This window comes from Mirounga leonina, unplaced genomic scaffold (genome assembly GCF_011800145.1).
Source record: "Mirounga leonina isolate KUSES-001 unplaced genomic scaffold, KU_Mleo_1.0 Mir_166, whole genome shotgun sequence".
Classification (NCBI taxonomy): Eukaryota; Metazoa; Chordata; class Mammalia; order Carnivora; family Phocidae; genus Mirounga; species Mirounga leonina.
In genome coordinates this window covers 29,809,826-29,831,528 of record NW_023270418.1, presented here as the reverse complement: position 1 = coordinate 29,831,528, position 21,703 = coordinate 29,809,826, and the positions used below count along the sequence as shown (strand labels likewise).

Here is a 21,703-nt window from a genome sequence, read left to right as displayed (position 1 = left end):
GCCTCTGGTCATACCACATGACTCAATTCAGAGTGAGATGGCTGAAGGCAGGCTGTAATCAGTATTATCAATATTTAGCATTTTGAATGTCCACTGTTTTGATGACCCTGGTTATTTGAGAAGGAAACAACACTAACAACAAAATGTAGTTCTCGTATACAGGAGCAGCTTTCTAAGTTGTGACTAATCCTAAAGTCTACCTATAATTTGTACTGTGTTGTTCTAAATTCCAAAAACTTCTACAAGGTATGGGGAAGGCTGATGTGCTGACACTGACTTTGATGCAATTAATTGAGACAGATGTAATGTCAGTGTTTGCTGGTCACTTCCTAACAGGATGGATTTCAGTGGATCTCTACTGGGAGCCCTTAAAATAGAACAGCGTATTTTGTTTCAAAGCGAAAGTTAGGGACTTAATATTAAGGGAGCAAGAAAGTGAGTGAGCAGTGTTAGGTGTTTCATATCCCTTCTTTATCCATCCATTCAATAAATATTAGAGTTTCTACTATCTGCCTGGCATTGTATGAAGCACTGTGGATACAGCAGTAAACAAAAACAGACAAAAATTCCTCTTCTAGTGGGAAGAGAAACAAAAAGATTATGTTTTACTTAAAACATAGTCATGGGGGCGCCTGGGTGGCTCAGTTGGTTAAGCGACTGCCTTCGGCTCAGGTCATGATCCTGGAGTCCCAGGATCGAGTCCCGCGGGCTCCCTGCCCCGCAGGGAGCCTGCTTCTCCCTCTGACCCTCCCCCCCTCTCATGTGCTCTCTGTCTCTCTCATTCTCTCTGTCTCAGATAAATAAATAAAATCTTTAAAAAAAATAAATAAATAACATAAGTCATGGGCGCCTGGGTGGCTCAGTCAGTTAAGGGTCTGCCTCCGGCTGAGGTCATGATCCCAGGGTCCTGAGATAGAGCCCAGCATCTGGCTCTCTGCTCAGCGGGGAGTCTGCTTCTCCCTCTGCCCCTAACCCCACTCGTGCTCGCTCTCTCTCTCTCAAATAAATAAATAAAAATAAAACATAAGTCAGATGGTAAGAAGTCTAATGAAGTTGGACGGGGAAGGGGACTAGAGAATTCTGGGATGTGTGTGCAATTTTAAATTCTTACACTGCGTGTTGCAATTGTGTCAAGTCATTGGCCTTTGGCCCCTCTCCCTAAGCATGCCACATAATGGCCTGGACTTGTGTCACATCCTGTAGGTCTTGCCTTCTGCACACCTAGTGTGAAACCCCAATAACCACTTGCCCTGATGTTCATGGCTGGTTTCTTGCTGGCCTGAGTGGACTAGATCTAATCTATAGACTCTTAAATCTAAAGCCTAGAGGAGGGTATTCAAGTAATCTTGAGAGTTTGGGGAGAATAAGAAGGCAGAGGGAAAGAAATCAAAACAGGATTTCTTTAGATAAGATTAGGCAAAATTACCTCTCTCTTCTCCTCTGTTCTAATCACTCAGGAAGTAAGAAAAAAAAAAAAACAGCTCAAAGGCTTGGCAGGGCCTGGAGGTGGCTGGAAGGAGGTTCTGGGCGGATTATAACAGTTAAGGCAGAGGCAGAAGTGGGGCGTCTTGTTGGCTCAGTCAGAGGAGCATGCAGCTCTTGATCTTCTGGTGGATTCGAGCCCCACCGTTGGGTGTAGAGATTACTTAAAAACAAACAAACAAGCTTAAAAAAAAGTTAGAGGCAGAAGAAAGTATAATAATTTGTCTAATGAATGAGGGAATGGTGATGCCAAGAGGTGGTGCTGATGGGATGGATGGATGCTTTAGCCTCCCATAAGCTCCACCAGCTGCTTATCTCCAATAACTGCCCTTACCCCCAACAAATCCAAACTAACAAGATTCTTCACAACTGACATTTTCTTAATCACACGTGAAGTGTGAATAAAAAGCATTTTCGGAGAACCTTGTTTTGTATTGACCTAACACACAGTTTAAGTAGGGTGAGCTTGCAAAAGGAGCTTCCGGCGCCTGGGTGGCTCAGTCGGTTCAGCGACTGCCTTCGGCTCAGGTCATGATCCTGGAGTCTCGGGATCGAGTCCCGCATCGGGCTCTTGCTCAGCGAGGAGTCTGCTTCTCCCTCTGACCCTCCCCACCTCATGCTTTCTCTCTCTCACTCTCTCTGCCTCAAATAAATAAATAAATAAAATCTTTAAAAAAAAAAAAAAGGAGCTTCAAAGCAAAACATGGCCATGGCTTAGGCTGGACAGAGCCTGTGGAAGGAGTTTCCCTGGAAGTTCTTAGCTGTTAAGGGTGGTGGTGATGGTCCACCACTTGGCTTGGCCAGGCATGCGATTATGGGGTGAAACTGATGATGGTGGTGATGAAGTCACGTCATCTCCTTGTGAAGTCAAAATCGTTAAAAATCCAGTGACGCTCACGTCATCCAGGTTTGAGGCCTCCCTTTGGTCCTTTGGTCCTTAAGCACTGAAACTGTCAAACGCGGCAGACAGGGCCTAGCAGCGGGTTATCCCAAGTCCTCCGCCCCGGGGCGGGTCTCAAGACTAGGATCTCGGCGGGGCTGGCTGGCCGGCCGACCCCGGCCTGAGCCGGCCCGCCCCTCCCTTCCCCGCATGGCCTGCTGGGAGTTGTAGTTTAGTCGTCGAAGAGACGCGCCAAGCCCCTTCCCTCTCTTCCGTTTCCTCTCCGCCCCGGATGAGTGCGCAGAATAGGGACGGCAAGAGGGGCACCCAGAGAGTTTGGGACTACAATTCCCAGCGGACCGCCTTCCCTAGTGCGCAGTCCCAGGTAGCCGGCGGCTCGCTCGCGCGCAGGAGCACACGCGTTGGGCGGTGGCGGGATTTGGCCGCGTGCATCTTCCTGCCGCTGCCCGCCCAGCGCCCGCCGCGAGTAGCGCGGTCCGTCCGGCCTCGCAGACCCGCTCTGTGTTCGTTCCCTCGAAGCTCTGCGAGCCCCACCTCCTACCCAGTTTCTTCTAGAGCCCAGGCCCCGCCCGTTTCCCACCTCCTGGGCCCGGTTCGTTCACGACTCAGCCCATCCCTCTCTGCGCCCCTGCTGCTTCTGCTGAAGGCGGAGGCTCCATGTTGTCCCCTCAGCGAGCGGTAGCGGCTGCCTCGGGAGGAGCAGGTGAGGCTCCCAATTTTCCCCGGGCCCGCTCCGTGGCCCTTCCGCCGCCCTCCCGGCTGTAGCCCCGAGGAGAACGCCCGCACCGCCGCCCGTTCCTCGTCCCAGGGCTGGGACCCTGCGCCCCTCGCCGGGGTACCCTCGGCCCGCGAATTCGGGGCTGGGGGCTCTTCGTGAGGCCTGGCCGGTCGGGCGCGGGCGGCGCTTCCCGCGGCTCCCGAGGGAGCGGCAGCCGTCGGCGGTCGGGCCCTGCGCTCGCGGGAGGCCGGCAGTGCGCTAGGCCGGGGGACGGGCGGCGTGCCGGCCCCGCCCTGACCGAGCCGCGCGCTCCGGGGCTGCGGCTCCCTCCTTGCCTGGCGCTTCGCAGGGTCGCGGGCCGGGAACCGGGAACGTAGATGCTTTACTGTCAGTCTTTGACAAAGCGCTGGACGGCTGCGAAGCGTTTCGGAGTTGGAAGCTTAATTTTTATCCTCACGACCTCGAGGCGCTGACAAGCATTAGGAAGGTTGATTTTAAGCCCACACTTCTTTGTATAAACGAGATAAAAGAATGTGGCCTAAATTGCTTTTTTAGGAAGTTTTTAGTACGTTGTTCTCTTGCTTCCTTGAAGACATAAAAAATGGTGAAAGAATTAAAAATTAAGTAGAGATTCATCAAAAATTGAAGGATACTTCATCTGTCATTTTATCTGGCTTTATTCTTGATTAATGTGTGTGCTCTTGAAATCGCCAGGAGTTTCACGTGCGAAATCTAAAAGCAAAAAAAGAAAAGAACATTGAAGAATCTTAATAGATAAATCCCAGCCCTCAAATTTGAATACGAAGTTGGGTGGGATGTTTTGTGAAAGGGAGAAAAGAACTAACGGACGAAAAACGCAGTTTCACATTTTGGCTTGCCTTTGGAGAAGCAAAAACCTACGTGGTTTTAATCCACGTCAGGTGTTCAGTATTGCAGTGAACTGAAATTCAAATTAGTGCTTTTTTTTTTTTTTTTCACTTTCCACAGAAACTAGCTTGTAGTCTAGAAATCCCTGTTTCTGCTTTACCACCTGTAAAGGAAAGGCTTGGATGAAAAGGATCTCTATATAATGAAGAATTAACACTAGTACAGCACATTGTTTTATTAGCTACCAATTACTATCTCATTGGAGTAATCGTGAAATTAGGAAAAATGACAACAAAGGATAAATAATGTGTACTAGCATACTTTTTGTAGTTTTCACTCAATAGTGTAGAATAGGCTTTTTGAAATTGGTGTTCTATGGTGGAGCAGGTATGTTTTTCATTTTTATGATTTCTAAATCTTAGAATAAAGGATAGATGCACACTAATTTAAAATGAGATAATAGAGAATTGTAAGAAGCAAGAAATTAAAGTTTTCTCTACCTCCCCCAGCCCCCAGTGCTAGGTCACTTAACAATTTGGCTACATATTAAGATTCCAATGAAATAGGGAACCCCAGGTTGTGTGAACTTGTTGAGAACTAGAATTTGCCTATAATGACTAGGCATGCCTGTTAAAGTGTCTATGGCCTTGTGAACTGAGAAATTGTTCAAATAACACAGCTGCATTTTAAAGTTATCTGAATTTTAAAACATTTTCCCAAGTTATCTTGAGGTTTTGGGAGTTTATTCTTTAAAAAAACATCAAGGGGGAAAAGTGAGGGGAAAGCTTTTATTTAAAGGAAAAAAACCCTTTAGTTGGGTTGTGGATCTCCATTCTGCTGCATGATTAGAATAACCTGCGGTGTGCTCGCTTCGGCAGCACATATACTAAAATTGGAACGATACAGAGAAGATTAGCATGGCCCCTGCGCAAGGATGACACGCAAATTCGTGAAGCGTTCCATATTTTTAGTGGGGGAGATAACAGTAAAGGAGTAGACAACATTAAAAAAAAAAAAAAGAATATCCTGCGGTATTTTAAACCTGACAGTGCATGGGACCCACAGATTCTGATTTAATCTGTTGAGGGGCCAGGCAACAGTTAAAAAAAGAACATTGAGGGGGCGCCTGGGTGGCTCAGTCGTTAAGCGTCTGCCTTCGGCTCAGGTCATGATCCCAGGGTCCTGGGATCGAGCCCCGCATCGGGCTCCCTGCTCCGCGGGAAGCCTGCTTCTCCCTCTCCCACTCCCCCTGCTTGTGTTCCCTTTCTCGCTGTATCTCTCACTGTCAAATAAATAAAATCTTTAAAAAACAAACAAACAAACAAACATTGAGTAATTCTGATTTGCATACTAATATAATAAAATTTCTCTATAGGTGGTTGCTTACATTTGAATTGATTTGCTACTTAATAGGAAGTCTAATTTATAATATCAGTGTATTGAGAAGTTGATGCTCTTTGCAAATTTGTAAAGAATGCTTTTTATTAGGGCGCCTGGGTGGCTCAGTTGGTTAAGCGACTGCCTTCGGCTAAGGTCATGGTCCCGGAGTCCTGGGATCGAGTCCCACATCGGGCTCCCGGCTCAGCGGGGAGCCTGCTTCTCCCTCTGACCCTCTCCCCTCTCATGCTGTTTCTCTCTCTCTCTCTCTCAAATAAATTAAAAAAAAAAAAAAAAGAATGCTTTTTATTAGCATGTATTTTGATAGAATTTGTTGTTATATTTCACAGCTAAAGTATATTACAAGTTAGGAAATAGACTTTACTGGTATAGTCGGTGAAAAAACAAAGTAGATTAACTGTATTTATGTCTTGAAATCATAAGGAATCCAAGTCAAATATTGCCAATTAACTGCGTTTGCGCTTTCGCCTGGTTTAAAAAAAAAAAAAAAAAAGAAGAAAGCCTATTCATCTGGAACACAAAACCTTCAGGTAACCAAAATAATTTTGGTGAATTTTTTTTTTAAAGATTTTATCTATTTATTTGACAGAGAGAGACACAGTGAGAGAAGGAACATAAGCAGGGGGAGTGGGAGAGGGAGAAGCAGGCTTCCTGCTGAGCAGGGAGCCCGATGCGATGCGGGGCTGGATCCCAGGACTCTGGGATCAGGACCTGATCCGAAGGCAGGTGCTTAACCGACTGAGCCACCCAGTCGCCCTGATTTTGGTGATTTTTTATTTTTAGGGCTGAGTCAAATAAGATGAATATTGAACTCATTCTATTAAAAATAATTTTTTTTCTATAGCATAGCCTGGCATAATTTTTAGATTCAACCTAGTCTCTGCATTTCTGAATCTTAAGTACTGTTTAGTCATAATTGGTCTTTATAAATCCATAAAGCACTACAAAATTGACAAAATATGGTTTTGTTCAGCATTCTGTGCTAAAGTATAAAGATTTCTTATGACAGATGAATTGAGAAAAAGTTTCCTCTTAAACCCTTTAATTGATTCTAATGTAAATTTCCCCCAGTATTCTCTTCTGTTGGGCATAAGTAGTATTTTTATTGAAACAACTTTAAAAGTGTCTGTATCTACCAGTATATTTACTGCCTTAAGACAAAATAGACTATATAAAAGCACTCCCCCACCATCAGCGGAATGGAACCACACCCAGCCCTTTGAGTTGGCTGAGGGCTTACCGACATGTATGATGATGTGTTTTCTCTGGCCTTGCCTGAATTAGGAACTTTGAAGACTGCCAGCGAGAACAAGGCATGAAATGGTATGCTTCTGTTTTTGGGTGTGTTGTTCTTGCCCTTTAGTGAATGTGTTTTAAAAGGAAACTGGAAAACTCGGGTCATAACTTTAACCTGAGTCATTCACTCTACTTGGTGAAATGTTTCTGAAACTAGTTAATTTGCTTTCTGGAACTCTGAATTGTAAAGATGAGCACTGGGGCTGGCTCTGCCGTAAGTGGTTCTTAACCCAGGGTGATTTTGCTGCGGTGGGACATTTAGCAATATCTGCAGACGTTTTTGGGTCTTACAACCAGGAGGTAGCACTACCGGTATCTAGTGGGTAGAGGCCAGAGTTGCTGCTAAATATCCTACAATGAACAGGCTAGCTCCCCACAACAAAGAGTTATCCAGCAGTGCCGAGGTTGAGAAACCCTGGTCTGCACTGTTTAATTGATCAACTAAATTCTGTATGAATTTTCTGAAATAGCATTTGTAACTGCTTCCAGTTAACTAGTTTCATTGAATTTATCACTGTTCAGATGGTCTTTTCAAATATTTGAGGGGAATTTAAGCTTTTTTTCCCCTATAATGTTTTTTGATAGAATTTATTTCTGAGAATGTATGTTTTCCATAGGACTGGAAAGGCCAATTATGATTAAGTAGTCTCACCGGCTTTTATTTAGCCTATGCAGCTACTTTTGAATTTTTAAAAGACTTTTTTTTTTTTTTAAGATTTTATTCATTTATTTGAGAGAGAGAGAGAGACAGCATGAGTGGGAGGGGCAGAGGGAGAGCGAATATCAAGCAGACTCCACACCGAGTGCGGAGCCCAACGTGGGCCTCAATCCCAGGACCCTGAGACTGCAACCTGAGCCGAAACCAAGAGTTGGATGCTCAACCCACTGCACCACGCAGGTGCCCCTAAAAGACTTTTTTAAAAGTAGCTGCAGGGGCTCTTGGGAGGCGCAGTCAGTTGAGTGTCTGATTCTTGGTTTCGGCTTAGGTTGTGATCTCGGGGTCATGAGGTGGAGCCCCATTGGGCTCCTAACTCAGTTCAGGGTATGCTTGAGATTCTTTCTTCCTCTCCCTCTACCCCTCCTGCTTGTGCGTTTCCTCTCAAAGAAATTAAGACAAAAATTCAGAGTTAGGTCATTCTAAGAGAGTTAATGCTGTAATTTGTTCAGATCTCTAGTTTTCCCTATGATAATTAGTTTCACCTGTTAGTCTCAATGTCTTTCTACTTGGGTTGTCTGTTTTTGTCATTTTAGTGCAGAGCCAGTCTATTGAATGCAGTTATTACAGAGATTATCTGAGCAGGCATATTTAAACCTATTGGTTAGTCTGGGTTAAGGTGTATTGTGCCAAAAGTAAAGGCTAATCAGTACTTTAAAAGTAATTAGAGGGGCTCCTGGGTGGCTCAGTTGGTTGGGTGTTGGGATGAGTCCCGAGTTGGGCTCTCTGCTTGGTGGGGAGTCTGCTTCTCCCTTTCCCTCTGTCCCCCCCCCCCCACTCATGCTCTCTCTCAAATAAATAAATAAAATCTTTAAAAAAATAAAAGTAATTAGAAAAAAGGTTGTAGCTTCCACATAAACTGTTGAAAGGCTTTTTTTTTTAAGTTTTTTTTTTTTTTTTTTAAAGATTTTATTTATTTGACAGAGAGAGACACAGCGAGAGAGGGAACACAAGCAGGGGGAGTGGGAGAGGGAGAAGCAGGCTTCCCGCGGAGCAGGGAGCCCGATGCGGGGCTCGATCCCAGGACCCTGGGATCATGACCTGAGCCGAAGGCAGACGCTTAACGACTGAGCCACCCAGGCGCCCCTGAAAGGCTTTTTAATTATCTAAGTATTTTCAGCACTTCCTACATAACTGAAATGAAGGCTGATTCAGTATTACCATATGCTATTTACAGCAATAATCAGAATTGGAATTATGATACAGTGTTCTACTCATCATTTTTAAAAACAAAGATTTTAAGTTCACTTATGTGGATATGGATGACAGATGTAACTATCGTCAGGCCATATCTTTGTGTACCAAAATATCTCATCTGTTATTCATATAAATGAACATAGTACAGCATTAACTGTTCATCTAAATAAGCACTAACTGTTCATATAAGTGAGCATTACTGTTGTCTCAGAGTGGATATCTAGATCTTGGGAAATAATTGCTTCACTAAAGGGAGAAGCATGTCAGGTTGTCACCTAAGTTTTTTTAATACCATTCCTGGAGGTTAGATCTCCAGAGTTAAGATTCCTGAGAAATGGAAGTAATTTCAGTGCAATTAAGAGAAACCCCTCCTCCCTCCCCCCTAAAACCCTCAAAACAAAACCCCAAACCTCAAAAGCTTTTGTGTGAGTCCTTACTGAGCAAGTTGCTTTAATGTTTTTATCATTATAAATTTTGATCTGTTCTTTAGCCAGGCCTATAAAATTTAAATTAAGCCAAGGGATGCATAGGTTACCTAGCCAGTTTGGCCAATTTAGACATCCAGGAAATTTTCAGTTGTTAAAGAGTCATTGAATCTTAGAGCTAGAAAACAGCTTTACCTAACTGCCTGGTTTTGTGGAGGAAACAGATCCAGAGAGGTAAAATGATTTACTCATATGGTTGTACAGTCATTGTACAGCTGGGCCCTGAGTGTTCGGGAAGGCCTTTCTCCTGTACATTCTGCCTCACTAGAGAGTAACAACTTTTGCCAAAACAAGCTTAAGTCATAGAAGGAGGAAATGAGGGGTGCTTGGGTGGTGCAGTTGGTTAAGCGTCCAGCTCTTGGTTTCAGCTCGGGTTGTGGTCTCAGGATCATGGGATGGAGCCCCGAGTCAGGCTCCACACTCAGTGCACGGTCTGCTTAAGATCCTGTCTCCCTCTCCCTCTGCCCCTCTACCCCCGTGCTCGCTTATTCTCTCTTTCAAATCTAAAAAAAAGGAGGAGGAAATGATTGGACTTGGAGGTATATAGTATATAGGGAGATAGAGTCAGGGAAGATGTGGAGGCTGAGAGGTGGAGATTTGAGAGAAGTGGAGTAACTGAGAGGATTCATTGTGATGCTACCACAAGTAGACATAGAAAGTGTTAGTACTGGAGGGTTTCTAGAAGTTAAATCTTGACTCATTTCACTCTTGGGACCGAAGACTAGACATGCCCAGAATCCCACAAGCTGTTAGTGGTAGAACTGGAACAGGAACTCGTCTCTTGACTCTTACACCCATGTATTTCTACATATTACTCCTGAGAAGGAGGTGATGGTGGAATATCCAGGTGCATCTGACCCTGAGGCAGTTGTATGTTTGGACGTGAATGCAGGTTAGAAATTAATGATGTTGCATCACCGAAAGAGGGTATAGCGAAATTATAATAATAAAGAGCCCATTGAGGGAGTGAGAGAACTGCAAGACTGAAGCAGAGCGCTGGTGGAGCTCACAGGAGGCTGAAGAGAAAAAGAAGTAGTGAAAGGAGGTGGTGAAGAGGCTGGGAGGGAGCTAGGAATGGGCACTGTCACTGAGACCAAAGGTTTTCAGGAGTTCTAGAAGCAGGTGGCAGTTGTGTTTTGTCCTACAGAGAGGGTTGAATGAGAATCAAGAAAGGGCCACTGGATTTGGCAAGAGAGGTCATTGATAAACTAGTGAATAATTTCAATAAGAAGATTGAGAGGAAAGTCCGGTTGCAAGGCAATGAGAAGGGAATGGGTAGGTAAGTGGATGAAGACATACCTTCAAGGAGTTTGGCCGAGAAAGGAGACTGCAAGTGGGAAGGGAAGAAACTGGTTTTTATTGAGGTGCTTGACAAGTATTACTGGGTTTAGTGTTCACAATACTAGGAAACTGTTATTCTTTTATTTAATTTTATGTTCAGGTAGCCACTGTGTAAGTACATCATTAGTTCTTGATGTAATGTTCAATGATTCTTTAGTTACGTATAACACCCAGTGCTCATCACAGCACGTGCCCTCCTTGGTACCCATCACCCTGTTACCCCCTCCCCCCATCCCCCTCCACTCTGAAACCCTCAGTTTGTTTCCCGGGGTCCATAGTCTCTCATGGTTTGCCTCCCTCTCTGATTTCTCCCCCTTCAGATTTCCCTCCCTCCCCCTATGGTCCTCCGTGCTATTGCTTATGTTCCACATATGAGTGAAACCATGTGATAATTGTCTTTCTCCGCTTGACTTACTTCACTTAGCATAATCCCTTCCAGTTCCATCCATGTCGATGCAAATGGTGGGTAGTCATCCTTTCTGATGGCTGAATGATATTCCATTGTATATATGTACCACATCTTCTTTATTCATTCATCTGTTGAAAGGCATCTCGGCTCCTTCCACACTTTGGCTATTGTGGACATTGTTGCTATGAACATTGGGGTTCATGTGACCCTTCTTTTCACTACATCTGTATCTTTGGGGTAAATACCTAGTGCAATTGCTGGATCGTAGGGTAGCTCTATTTTTAACATCTTGAGGAACCTCCATACTGTTTTCCAGAGTGGCTGTAGCAGCTTGCATTCCCATCAACAGTGTAGGAGGGTTCCCTTTTCTCCACATCCTCTCCAACATTTGTTGTTTCCTGTTTTGTCAATTTTTGCCGTTCTAACTGGTGTAAGTTGGTATCCCATTGTGGTTTTGATTTGTATTTCCCTGATGGCTAGTGATGTTGAGCATTTTTTCATGTGTCTTTAGCCATTTTTACGTCTTCTTTGGAGAGGTGTCTGTTCATGTCTTCTGCCACATTTTTTGACTTGATTATTTGTGTTTTGAATGTTGAGTTTGAGAAGTTTTTTTGTAGATCTTGGATATCGCCCTTTATCTGTAATGTCATATGCAGATATCTTCTCCCATTCCATGGGCTGCCTCTTAGTTTTGTTGACTGTTTCCTTTGCTGTGCAGAAGGTTTTTATCTTGATGAAGTCCCAAAAGTTCATTTTTGCTTTTGTTTCCCTTGCCTTTGGAGACATGTCTTGAAAGAAGTTACTGTGGCCAATGTCAAAAAGGTTACTGGCTATGTTCTCCTCTAGGATTTTGATGGATTCCTGTCTCACATTGAGGTCTTTCATCCATTTTGAGTTTATCTTTATTCTTCTTTTAGATACTGGGGCTGAACGTGATAGTTTCCCTACTCCCCAGAAGTTCCCAGTTGGGTGGTAAATCATGATTACAAATGATAATATTATAATGGGTGGGATAATAGAGTATGTATGAGGTTTTAGTGGAAATAGGAAAGTGGAACCACTTTATTGAGTTCCTAATATGTGTTAGACTCTGGGCTTTGAGAGGAGTATTCAATTTCCAAATGAAACTGCAAGTGGTTAGGATTTAGCCATAGTCACATAGAGACTAAGTGGTGAAGTTTATTCAGTTATCCCACAAATATTTATTGGATATCTAATATGTGTGGGCAGTGTTCTGGGATCTTGGGGGATATAGCATTGAACAGAAGAGACAAAAATTCTTGCCCTCATGGGGGCACCTGGGTGGCTCAGTCATTGGGCATCTGCCTTTGGCTCAGGTCATGATCCCAGGGTCCTGGGATCGAGTCCCGCATCAGGCTCCCTGCTCAGCGGGAAGCCTGCTTCTCCCTCTCCCACTCCCCCTGCTTGTGTTCCCTCTCTCGCTGTCTCTTTCTCTGTCAAATAAATAAATAAAATCTTAAAAAAAATATTCTTGCCCTCATGGAGCTTACATTTTAGAGGGGAGGAAGTAAGCATTCAAGCCCTGCTGTATCTTGATTCCAGAACCTGCTTTCTTTTTAGTATACCATGTAAAGTGATAGGCAGAGGATGGGGACAGAGGGAGGGTAAGGTGGGTGTTGAAGGGTCAGTGTTTGCCTGGAGTTGGGGGGCAGGGAATATGCATTTCAGGCCATGGGAACAAGTGGCTGAATAGGTTGTACATTTGAAATTTTGGAATCAAGGCAGGACAGGACCTGAATCCTAAGTTTCTTCAGTAGAAAGACCAGTGAAAGTAAATCTTCCTGAGAGGATAAGGGGCATAAGGAAGAAGAGGAACCAAGGCAGTGGGGAGAATGGTGAAAGGCTTTGACTTAGAGGATGGAGATTTAGCTTTGAGCCCTTGATCCATAAAGTGTTTTTGCTAGCCCTTAAGTAGTTGCTGTTGTGATGTATTTATGTACTATAATGAAGGGGGTCAGCCCTAAAGGATGAGGTCGCATCATTAAAGCAACCCTTGGGGATGGTACCTAACAGGTGAGAAAGATTGGGAGGTGGTAAGGCCTAAGGGAGAAGGTCCTGAGGTTTTGATTAAGGGATTGGGGAACCTGAGATATGGGGATAAATCAGCAAAGGACATTTATTTTTTATTAATTTTTTTTTGTTTTATTTATTTAAGTAATTTCTATACCCCATGTGGAGCTCGAACTCATGACCTCAAGGTCAGGAGTTGCATACTCTTCCAACTGTGCCAGCCAGGCGCCCCTTTTAGCAATTTTTTTAAAGAGCAAAGGGCAATTATATGACATCTGGAAAGGGGTGAGTAGAAATAAAGTTTTTGCTTGGAAGATTAGTGATACCGTCTGGGGGCAGCTGGCTGGCTCAGTCAGTTGAGTGTCCAATTCTTGGATTTGGCTCCTGTCAGGATCTCAGGGTGGTGAGATTGAGCCTTGCATCAGGCTCCATGCTCAGTGCGGTGTCTGCTGGAGATTCTCTCCCTCTCCTCTGCCCCTCCCCCTGCTCGCTGGCTCTCTCAAAATAATATATCTTTTAGGAAAAAAGATACTGTCTTGTCTTAGGAAATGAGAGAGAAAGATGATATGGTGAAAAGTGAGCAACTCTTTGTTTAAATTGAATTACTGGTGATGTGTGCAGTTCACAATGATTTTTCCCTTAAGTGGACGGAAACCAAAGGAACAAGATCTTTTTAAATCCAGTGTGCCCAATAAACTGTTTGAAGAGAAATGCAGGATCACCCCAGCTCCTCCAACTAAACGTAGCCTGGTTCTCTCTTCCTTTTCACTGTACTGTAGGCAGAAAGAGAGGAATAGGTGAGTGAAGGGCCTTAGCACCTTTTTCCCCCCAACTGCCCTCACTGGTCTTCATCTTCTCTTGAAGTACAGTTCGTTGTGCACAACTGCATACATTCTTGTCATTGGATTATTCCACCTTGTCAGTAGCCCAGGTAACCTTATCTTCTGTGCCTGTTGCTCTGGCAAAACCACCTGCATCCTCAAGGTTGTGGCCTTCAATGTTACAATACATATGATTCATTCTTTTTTTTTTTTTTTTAAAGATTTTATTTATTTATTTGTGTGAGAGAGAATGAGAGAGAGCACATGAGAGGGGGGAGCGGGAGAGGGAGAAGCAGACTCCCTGCCGAGCAGGGAGCCCGATGCGGGACTCGATCCAGGGACTCCAGGATCATGACCTGAGCCAAAGGCAGTCGCTCCACCAACTGAGCCACCCAGGCGCCCTGATTCATTCTTTTTACGATTGTTTATTGTGTGCCTGCTGTGTGTCAGTACATTCACTTGCTCAGTAAAGTTTAATGGTTTAATAGATGAAATGGAAAGAGCCAGTATCATGAACTTAATTTTGAAGTCCTAGGGGACTGTTGTACTGCTTACTGGGTTTGGCCATACCTGATAGAACCTTCAAATTAGTTACCTAAACAAGGTAGACATTTATTTATTTATTTCACATAAAAGTGAGCCAGCAGGGCAATTCTGCTACATGAAGTCCTAGGCCCTACCTCTTGTTGCTCCACTATTTCTGGGGTGTTGCCCTCATGTGCCTGGTACAGGGTGACTCCCTCCTGTGAATACATTCCGCTAGCAGGAAAGGGAAAAATGCGTGCCCCAGAAGTTGCTATATCATTTCCAGAGTCAGAACTTAGTCACACAGTGATACCCCTGCTACAAGGTTGGGTTGAAATTGGGTTTCTTTGGGGCAGTTTTTATGCCCAGCTAAAAATCAGTTGCCATAGCAGGAGGGGAAAATGAATATTGGGGGAGCAACCAGCCATTTCAGGGACTTTGGAATTGCTCCGAGTCTTGCACATACTTGACCCTGTGGCTTATCCATAAGATCGTTTGTTCTTTTATATGAAAGATTGAAGGTCTTTAGGTCCTGGATTCACCTGCTTTTGTGGCAATAAAGAACTGTAAGAGATTATTCACAGAAATATTTCCTTTTTATCCGGGCAGTAATGGGAAAGAAAAATAGTAATATACATTTATTACAATGATACCATGACAGTTAATGTATATTTATAACTTGTTTTCCACTAGTTTGATAAAAAGATAAAAGTGGCAAGAACCCTTTGTTGCTTTCTGATATAAAAAGTGAGCAGCAGTTCCCATAGCTTAATGGGTAGAGTCTGGCAGTCAAGCTGTTTTGTTGACTTTTGTCTACTGTGATCATGGAGCCTTCAAGTGTTTCCCAGACAAAAGTAATTTGGTGATTTTTGCCATATCTGCTTACCTTACTGTGCTTTGCTTAGGATTTGTTTTTCAATTTACTCTGATTTGATTCACCTTTTAAACTTAGCATCCTTCCGAGTAACAATCCATTAAAACATGGTTTTGTTTCCTTGTATACATTAAAATACATAATTATTAAAATAAATGTCCTTTTAATACATGAAAACATCTTTAATACCAGTGGTGCATACACTTAGGGAAATAGTGCTTTGCTTCTAGGCTTTACTAGGCTACACTGGTAGTTTTTCATAAACTTTCCATAAATCCATAGCTACTGAGTGGTTCTGTGAATTTCAAAGAATTGATATCTTTCTGCTTTCAACTCTGGTAGGGAAACTACTAGTTAGTGCTTAATTTTGAGCTAAAGAATTAATTGCCCCTAATGTGTTGCCTGGGTTATTAAGAATGATCTGCAAGTCCTAGCCACCTAGAGATCTTTTCAAGCTTTTCTCCAGAACCAGTTGGACAAGATGTTTAACTTTTGTAAGCCCTAGTTTCCTTATTTTTAAAAATGAGGCAGTATTATTTACCACATGGGGTTGTTCTGAGGATTAAACAAAATGTATGTAAAAGGCTTAGCAGTGGCAGGCACCCTTTCTACTGCTGATAGACATTTGGATTGTTTCTAGTTTGGGCTTTTTTGAATAAAGTTGATGGGAACCTTTTTTTTTTTTTAAGATTTTATTTATTGGGGCGTCTGAGTCGCTCAGTTGGTTAAGTGTCTCCCTTTGGTTCAGGTCATGATCTCAGGGTCTTGGGATAGAGCCTAGCCTCGGGCTCTCTGCTCATCTTTATTTATTTGAGAGAAAGAGCATGAGCAGGGAGGAGGGGCAGAGGGAGAGGCAGACTCCCCGCTGAGCAGGGAAGCCCCATGTAGGACTCCATCCCAGGACCCTGAGATCATCATGACCTGAGCTGAAGATAGCTGCTTAACCGACTGACCCACGCAGGCATCCCTATGTGAACATTCTTGTATTTATGTCTTTCGGTGGGCATAAGCACTTATTTCTCTAAGTTATATACCTAAGAGTAGAATTGCTAGGTTATAGGTATGTTTAGTTTTAGTAGCTACTGCCAAGCAGTTTTCCAAAGTGGTTATATTCCCATTAGAATGTGTGACAATTCCAGCTGTACCACAACTTCTCTCACAGTTGATATTGTCAGTCATTTCAATTTTAGCCCCATTCTCATGGGACAGGTAGTGGTATCTCAATATGGTTTTATTTCTATTTCTTTGGTAAGTAATGGTATGGAAGCACCTCTTCATAGGATAATTGACCATTTGGGTATCCTTTTTTTAATGAAGTGCCTTTTGCTTATTACTATTTTAAAAATTTGAATATTTGTCCTTTCCGTATGGATTTCCATATTGATTCTGGGTGTGAGTCTTTTGGATATAGGTATTGTGAATATTTTTTCCTGGTCTGTGGCTTTCATTTTACTTTCTTTTGATAGTGTCTTTTAAAATTTAAATTCAATTAATTAACATATAATGTATTATTAGTTTCAGAGGTAGAGGTCAGTGATTCATCAATCTTACATAACACCCAGTGCTCATTACATCACATGCCCTCCTTAATGTCTATCACCCAGTTACCCCATCCCTCCATTAATAATGTCTTTTAATAAACAAAAACTCTTATTTTAATGGATTCTAATTTGTCATTTTTTCTTTTATGGTTAGTGTTTTTGTACCATTTAAGAAGTTTTTGCTTTTCCCATGTTCAAAAATACAAATTTAAAAAAGATTTGAAACAAATTTTTTTTTTCCTCTGCAACAATCTAGGTGATGCCATGGAGAGTGGAAAGCCTGGCCCAGTGCAGGTTGTTTTGGTTCAGAAAGACCAGCATTCCTTTGAGTTAGAAGAGAAAGCCTTGGCCAGCATTCTCTTGCAGGACCACATCCGAGACCTTGATGTGGTGGTGGTGTCGGTGGCTGGTGCCTTCCGAAAGGGCAAGTCCTTCTTCCTGGACTTCATGCTACGATACTTATATTTCCAGGTAAGCTTGAATTATTTCATTTCAGATTGGAAATGAGACTTGTGTGTCCAAAAGAGCAAAATAAGCTTGTGGATTATCCTTGATAGGTAAAATTACTCAAAATTTAAGATTTAATGGAAATTTCTTATTTTTCCTATAGAAGGAAGGTGGCCATTCAAATTGGTTGGGTGACTCAGAAGAACCGTTAACAGGGTTTTCATGGAGAGGGGGCTCTGACCCAGAAACAACGGGGATTCAGATCTGGAGTGAAGTTTTCACTGTGGAGAAGCCAGGTGGGAAGAAGGTAAGGAAGAAAAGACTTGTAAATTAACAAAAACAACAACAGAACGAGAACTTTAATGTGTATTCTGATAATTCAATTAAAAATAATTTTTATCAAAATGATGTAAGTGCATGGTTTAAAAATAACACGAGTATAATTTAAATGGTCAAATAATAAAATTTCCTTTTTTAATTTAATTTTTAAAAAAAATTTTAAAAAGATTTTATTTGAGAGAGAAAAAGAACGCATGAGCAGGGGGAGGAGCAGAGGGAGAAGCAGGCTTCCCGCTGAGCAGGGAACCCCACGTGGAGCTCCATCCCAGGACCCTGGGATCTTGACCTGAGCGAAGGCAGATGCTTAACCGACTGAGCCACCCAGGCACCCCAGTAATACAAGGTTTCTAACAAAAAATAGCTATCAAAACCAAAAAGTAGCTATCAAGTGCCCTGTTCTTCCCTCTGCTTGTTTTCACTTCCCCGGGGGTTAATGATCTCAACTGTTTCAGACGTTACTTCTGTTCTTTACTTTCTTTACTCCTGTGAGGGTGACATAGACCTGGCTGCCACTCTTCTGGGAGCTGAGCAGATACAGGATACTAGGGCGTCTCACATGCAGAAGGTGAGCGTCCTCCGCCTGCCCCCGGGGCAGCCATCAGTAGACCTCTTACCCCATCTCTTCTGTGGCTAGTAAGCTACAGTCCTACAGCCTCCCCTACATTTTTTGGTCAAAGGTGAGTCATGTGTCTTCTCAAAGTGGCAGAGAGGATTTGGGGTTATCACTGTTTCTTAAACATATTTTAACCCATTCCTTCTGTTTTTAGTTCCATCCTAAAGCATGCTTTCACAGCTGTTGGTGCCTCTCATTCTTGAGTCTTTCTAGGGCTTAAGGTTTCAAATCGCCCCTTCAGATTGTTCGGTTTCAACCTCTTCCTAAATGCTGTGCCATTCGATATTTTTGGGAGCTGGAGAGTTGATGCACAAGTCTTGATTGCCGTTTCCACATCTTTTATTCTTTTTCCTTATAAATTTCCTCATTAATTCTTTTACAATTTTATTTCTCTTTCTCTTTTAGTGAGATTCCAGGAGAAAGGTATATTGGAAAACCCTCTAATTTTGGGGGGGGGGGATTTTATTTATTTATTTGACAGAGAGCAGGAGAGAGAATGAGAGAAAGCACAAGCAGGGAGAGCAGCAGAGGGAGAGGCAGAAGCAGGTTCCCCACTGAACAGGGAGCCCGATGTGGGGCTTGATCCCAGGACCCTGGGATCATGACCTGAGCTGAAGGCAGACGCTTAACTGACTGAGCCGCTCAGGTGCCCCTCTAATTTTTTTTTAATGCATAGATGCACATATAAAAAATATGTAGCAAAATGAAGAGGTTATCACATATTTTTTAAAGAAAGAGAATCTAGGAGAATAAGAAGTTGTAACATTGAAATATTACATTATAAACTTTTTCTTTGGAGGGTCTGCCTTTAATTTTTTAACAGCTTTATTGAGATATAATTGACATTCCATTTCTCCCCTCCTAACTTTTGGGCTATTGTCACATATATATAATATATGTATATTGTATATATGTGATATAATATATATATATATTATATATGTGATATAATATATATAATAATATATATAAATAAATATATAAATATATATAAATAATAACGTTGTATTTATTTATTTTTAAAGATTTTATTTATTTGACAGAGAGAGACACAGCAAGAGAGGGAACATAAGCAGGGAGAGTGGGAGAGGGAGAAGCAGGCTTCCCGCAGAGCAGGGAGCCCGATGCGGCACTCGATCCCAGGATCCTGGGATCATGACCTGAGCCGAAGGCAGATGCTTAACCATCTGAGCCACCCAGGTGCCCCTGTATTTATTTTTTTGTTTAAACAGTCTGTTAAAACATTCAATTATCTTTTAAAGATATTTAAATAATAAGAAAGAAGCCAGGGATGCCTGGGTGGCTCAGTCAGTTAAGCATCTGCCTTCGGCTCTAGTCATGATCCCAGAGTCCTGGGATTGAGGCCCATGTTGGGCCCCTGCTCAGCAGAGTCTGCTTCTCCCTCTGCCCCCTGCCCCATCATGCTCACACTCTCTCTGTCTCTCTCTCTCTCAAATAATGAATAAAATCTTTGAAAAAAAGGAAAGAAGCCATATATTTACCCATGTAGTTATCATTAACTGTGCTCTTCATTTTTGGGTGTCCATATTTCTATTTTTGTGTCCATTTTTCCTTCTGCCTAAAGGACTTCCTTTAATATTTCTTGTAGTGCTATTCTGCTGGTGCTGACTTCTTTTAGTTTTCATATATCTGCAAAGTGTTCATTTTGCCTTTTTTGGGAAAATATGCTGGATATGGAATTCTAGGCTGGCAATTTTTTCTTTCTGTGCTTTAAGATGTCAGTTCTTTGCCTTTTTCCTGGTTGTTTCTGATGACAAATCTTTTATCCTTATCTTTGTTCTTGTGGTGTGTTTCACATGTGGTTTTTTTTTTTTTTTTTCTGGTTGCTTTTAACAGTTTAGCATTTTTTTGTTTTTTGAGCAGTTTGATTATGATGTACCTAAGTGTAGTTCTCTTCATGTTTCTTGTGTTTGGATTTTGTTGAGCCTCTTGAATTTGCAAGTTCATAATTTTTATCAAATTTGTACATTTTTTGGCCATTATTTCTTCAAATTTTTTTTCCCTTTTTCCCTTTGGGGCCTCCTATTACGCATACGTCAGGCTGTCCCATAGCTCATCGATGCACTGTTCATTTTTTTAACTTACTTTTCTCTCTCTTTCCTTTTGGGCAGTATCTATTGCTAGGCCTTCAAGTTCCCAAGTCTTTATAATCCAGTCTACTTTTCATTGCAGAAGTGTGATTTTCATCCCTGGAAGTTCAGGTTAGGTCTTTTTTATGTCTTTCATGTCACTACGTCACTTTTTGAATATATGGAATACAGTTATACAGAATGCTGTTTTAGAGTCATTTTCTGTTAATTTTAACATCTGTATCTATTCTGGGTTTTTTTTTTCCCTTAAGTAGGCTCCACGACCAGTGTGGAGCCCAAAGAAGGGCTTGAACTCACGACCCTGAGATCAAGCCCTGAGCCGAGATTAAGAGTCCCAACGCCTAAGTCCAACTGAGCCACCCAGGTGCCCCTGTTCTGGGTTAATTTTAATTGACTTTTGATTGATTTTTCTCCTCATTGGGTTATACTTTCTTGTGTTCCTTGATTTCCCCCGTTTCCCATATTTTCCCTGACCTTATTCTTTTTTTAAAAAAAATATTTTTATTTATTTATTTTACAGAGACACAGTGAGAGAGGGAACACAAGCAGGGTGGGGAAGAGTGGGGGAGGGAGAAGCAGGCTTCCCGCCGAGCAGGGAGCCTGATGTGGGACTCAATCCCAGGGCCCTGGGACCATGACCTGAGCCGAAGGCAGACGCTAACAACTGAGCCACCCAGGTGCCCCTCCCTGACCTTATTCTAGGATGCAGTTAAGAAATTTGGAAACAGTTGGATCCTTTCTTTTCTGGCTTTTAAGGTTTCTTAAATGGCACCAGAGCAGTATTTAATATAGAGCTATTTATTCCTCACTACTGAGGCAAGTACTCTTCTGAGTACTCTAGAATTATGGGATTTTTTTCAGTCTGGTTGGAGGGAACAGGCCTGTTCTTGGCCCTCTGCGAGCACTGGGTACTGCTCCCTCTAAACCTTTTGATTGGTTGTCTCTAGCCTCAGGTAGCGTCCTCATGCGCACACGCTTGTCAGTATTCAGCTGAACTCTTGATGGGGACCCTCTACAGATCCCTGGGGTTCTTTGTCTTTGTATCTCTCTCCTCTCAGACACTCTGCCTGAGAATTCCAGTGTCCTTGGTCTCCTTGACTCTCAGCTGTGTCTCCTCAACTCAGGGAATCCGTTGAGTTCTGCCTGGCTTCCCCTCCCCGCGCTTTAGTCAGTAAGCTGGGACAACAGAAAGGCTCACCTCATCTGTTCCTTTCCCTCAAGGATCATTATCCTTTGTTACCTGATGTCCAGTGTTGTGAACTGTTGTTTCATGTGTTCTGTCTGTTATTTTTTGGTTTTAGGTGGGAGGGTAAGTTCAGTCTCTGTTAACACCATTTTGACTGTGACTGGAAGTGGAAGTCCAGTCTTTTCATTTTAGAGATGTTTGGCATCTCTAAACTGCTGTATTACCCATAGCAGTTAAGGCCTCCTATGGGTAATACAGCTGCTCTTAGATCTGGCATTACAACAGGCCCTACAATTTTCATTTCAGTCCGGTTTTATATCATTGCTCTCTTCTGTTTCTCTGGTAGTGTGTGGTAGATGCTTTAATAATTTTCTTTTTAGGAATAAATAATTATTTTTGATTATAT

At 42.6% G+C, this 21,703-nt stretch overlaps 1 protein-coding gene and 1 non-coding gene across 4 annotated transcripts in view; both read left to right on the top strand.

Moving 5' to 3' along the window:
• Positions 1-21,703, top strand: part of ATL3 (atlastin GTPase 3) — a 64,940-nt gene that overhangs the window by 4,733 nt on the left and 38,504 nt on the right. For 2 of the 3 annotated variants that reach the window (XM_035013091.1, XM_035013090.1), the window contains exons 2-3: positions 16,858-17,072; positions 17,212-17,355. In XM_035013091.1, coding sequence (XP_034868982.1) covers positions 16,866-17,072; positions 17,212-17,355 — 351 coding nt within the window. In that variant the 5' untranslated portion in view covers positions 16,858-16,865. Of the gene's footprint in view, positions 1-2,738; positions 3,087-16,857; positions 17,073-17,211; positions 17,356-21,703 lie in introns of those variants that run through there. The other variant, XM_035013089.1, reaches the window with a different exon arrangement.
• Positions 4,831-4,937, top strand: LOC118016371. The gene has a single exon (XR_004680792.1). It is a non-coding gene; the product is annotated as a U6 spliceosomal RNA (small nuclear RNA).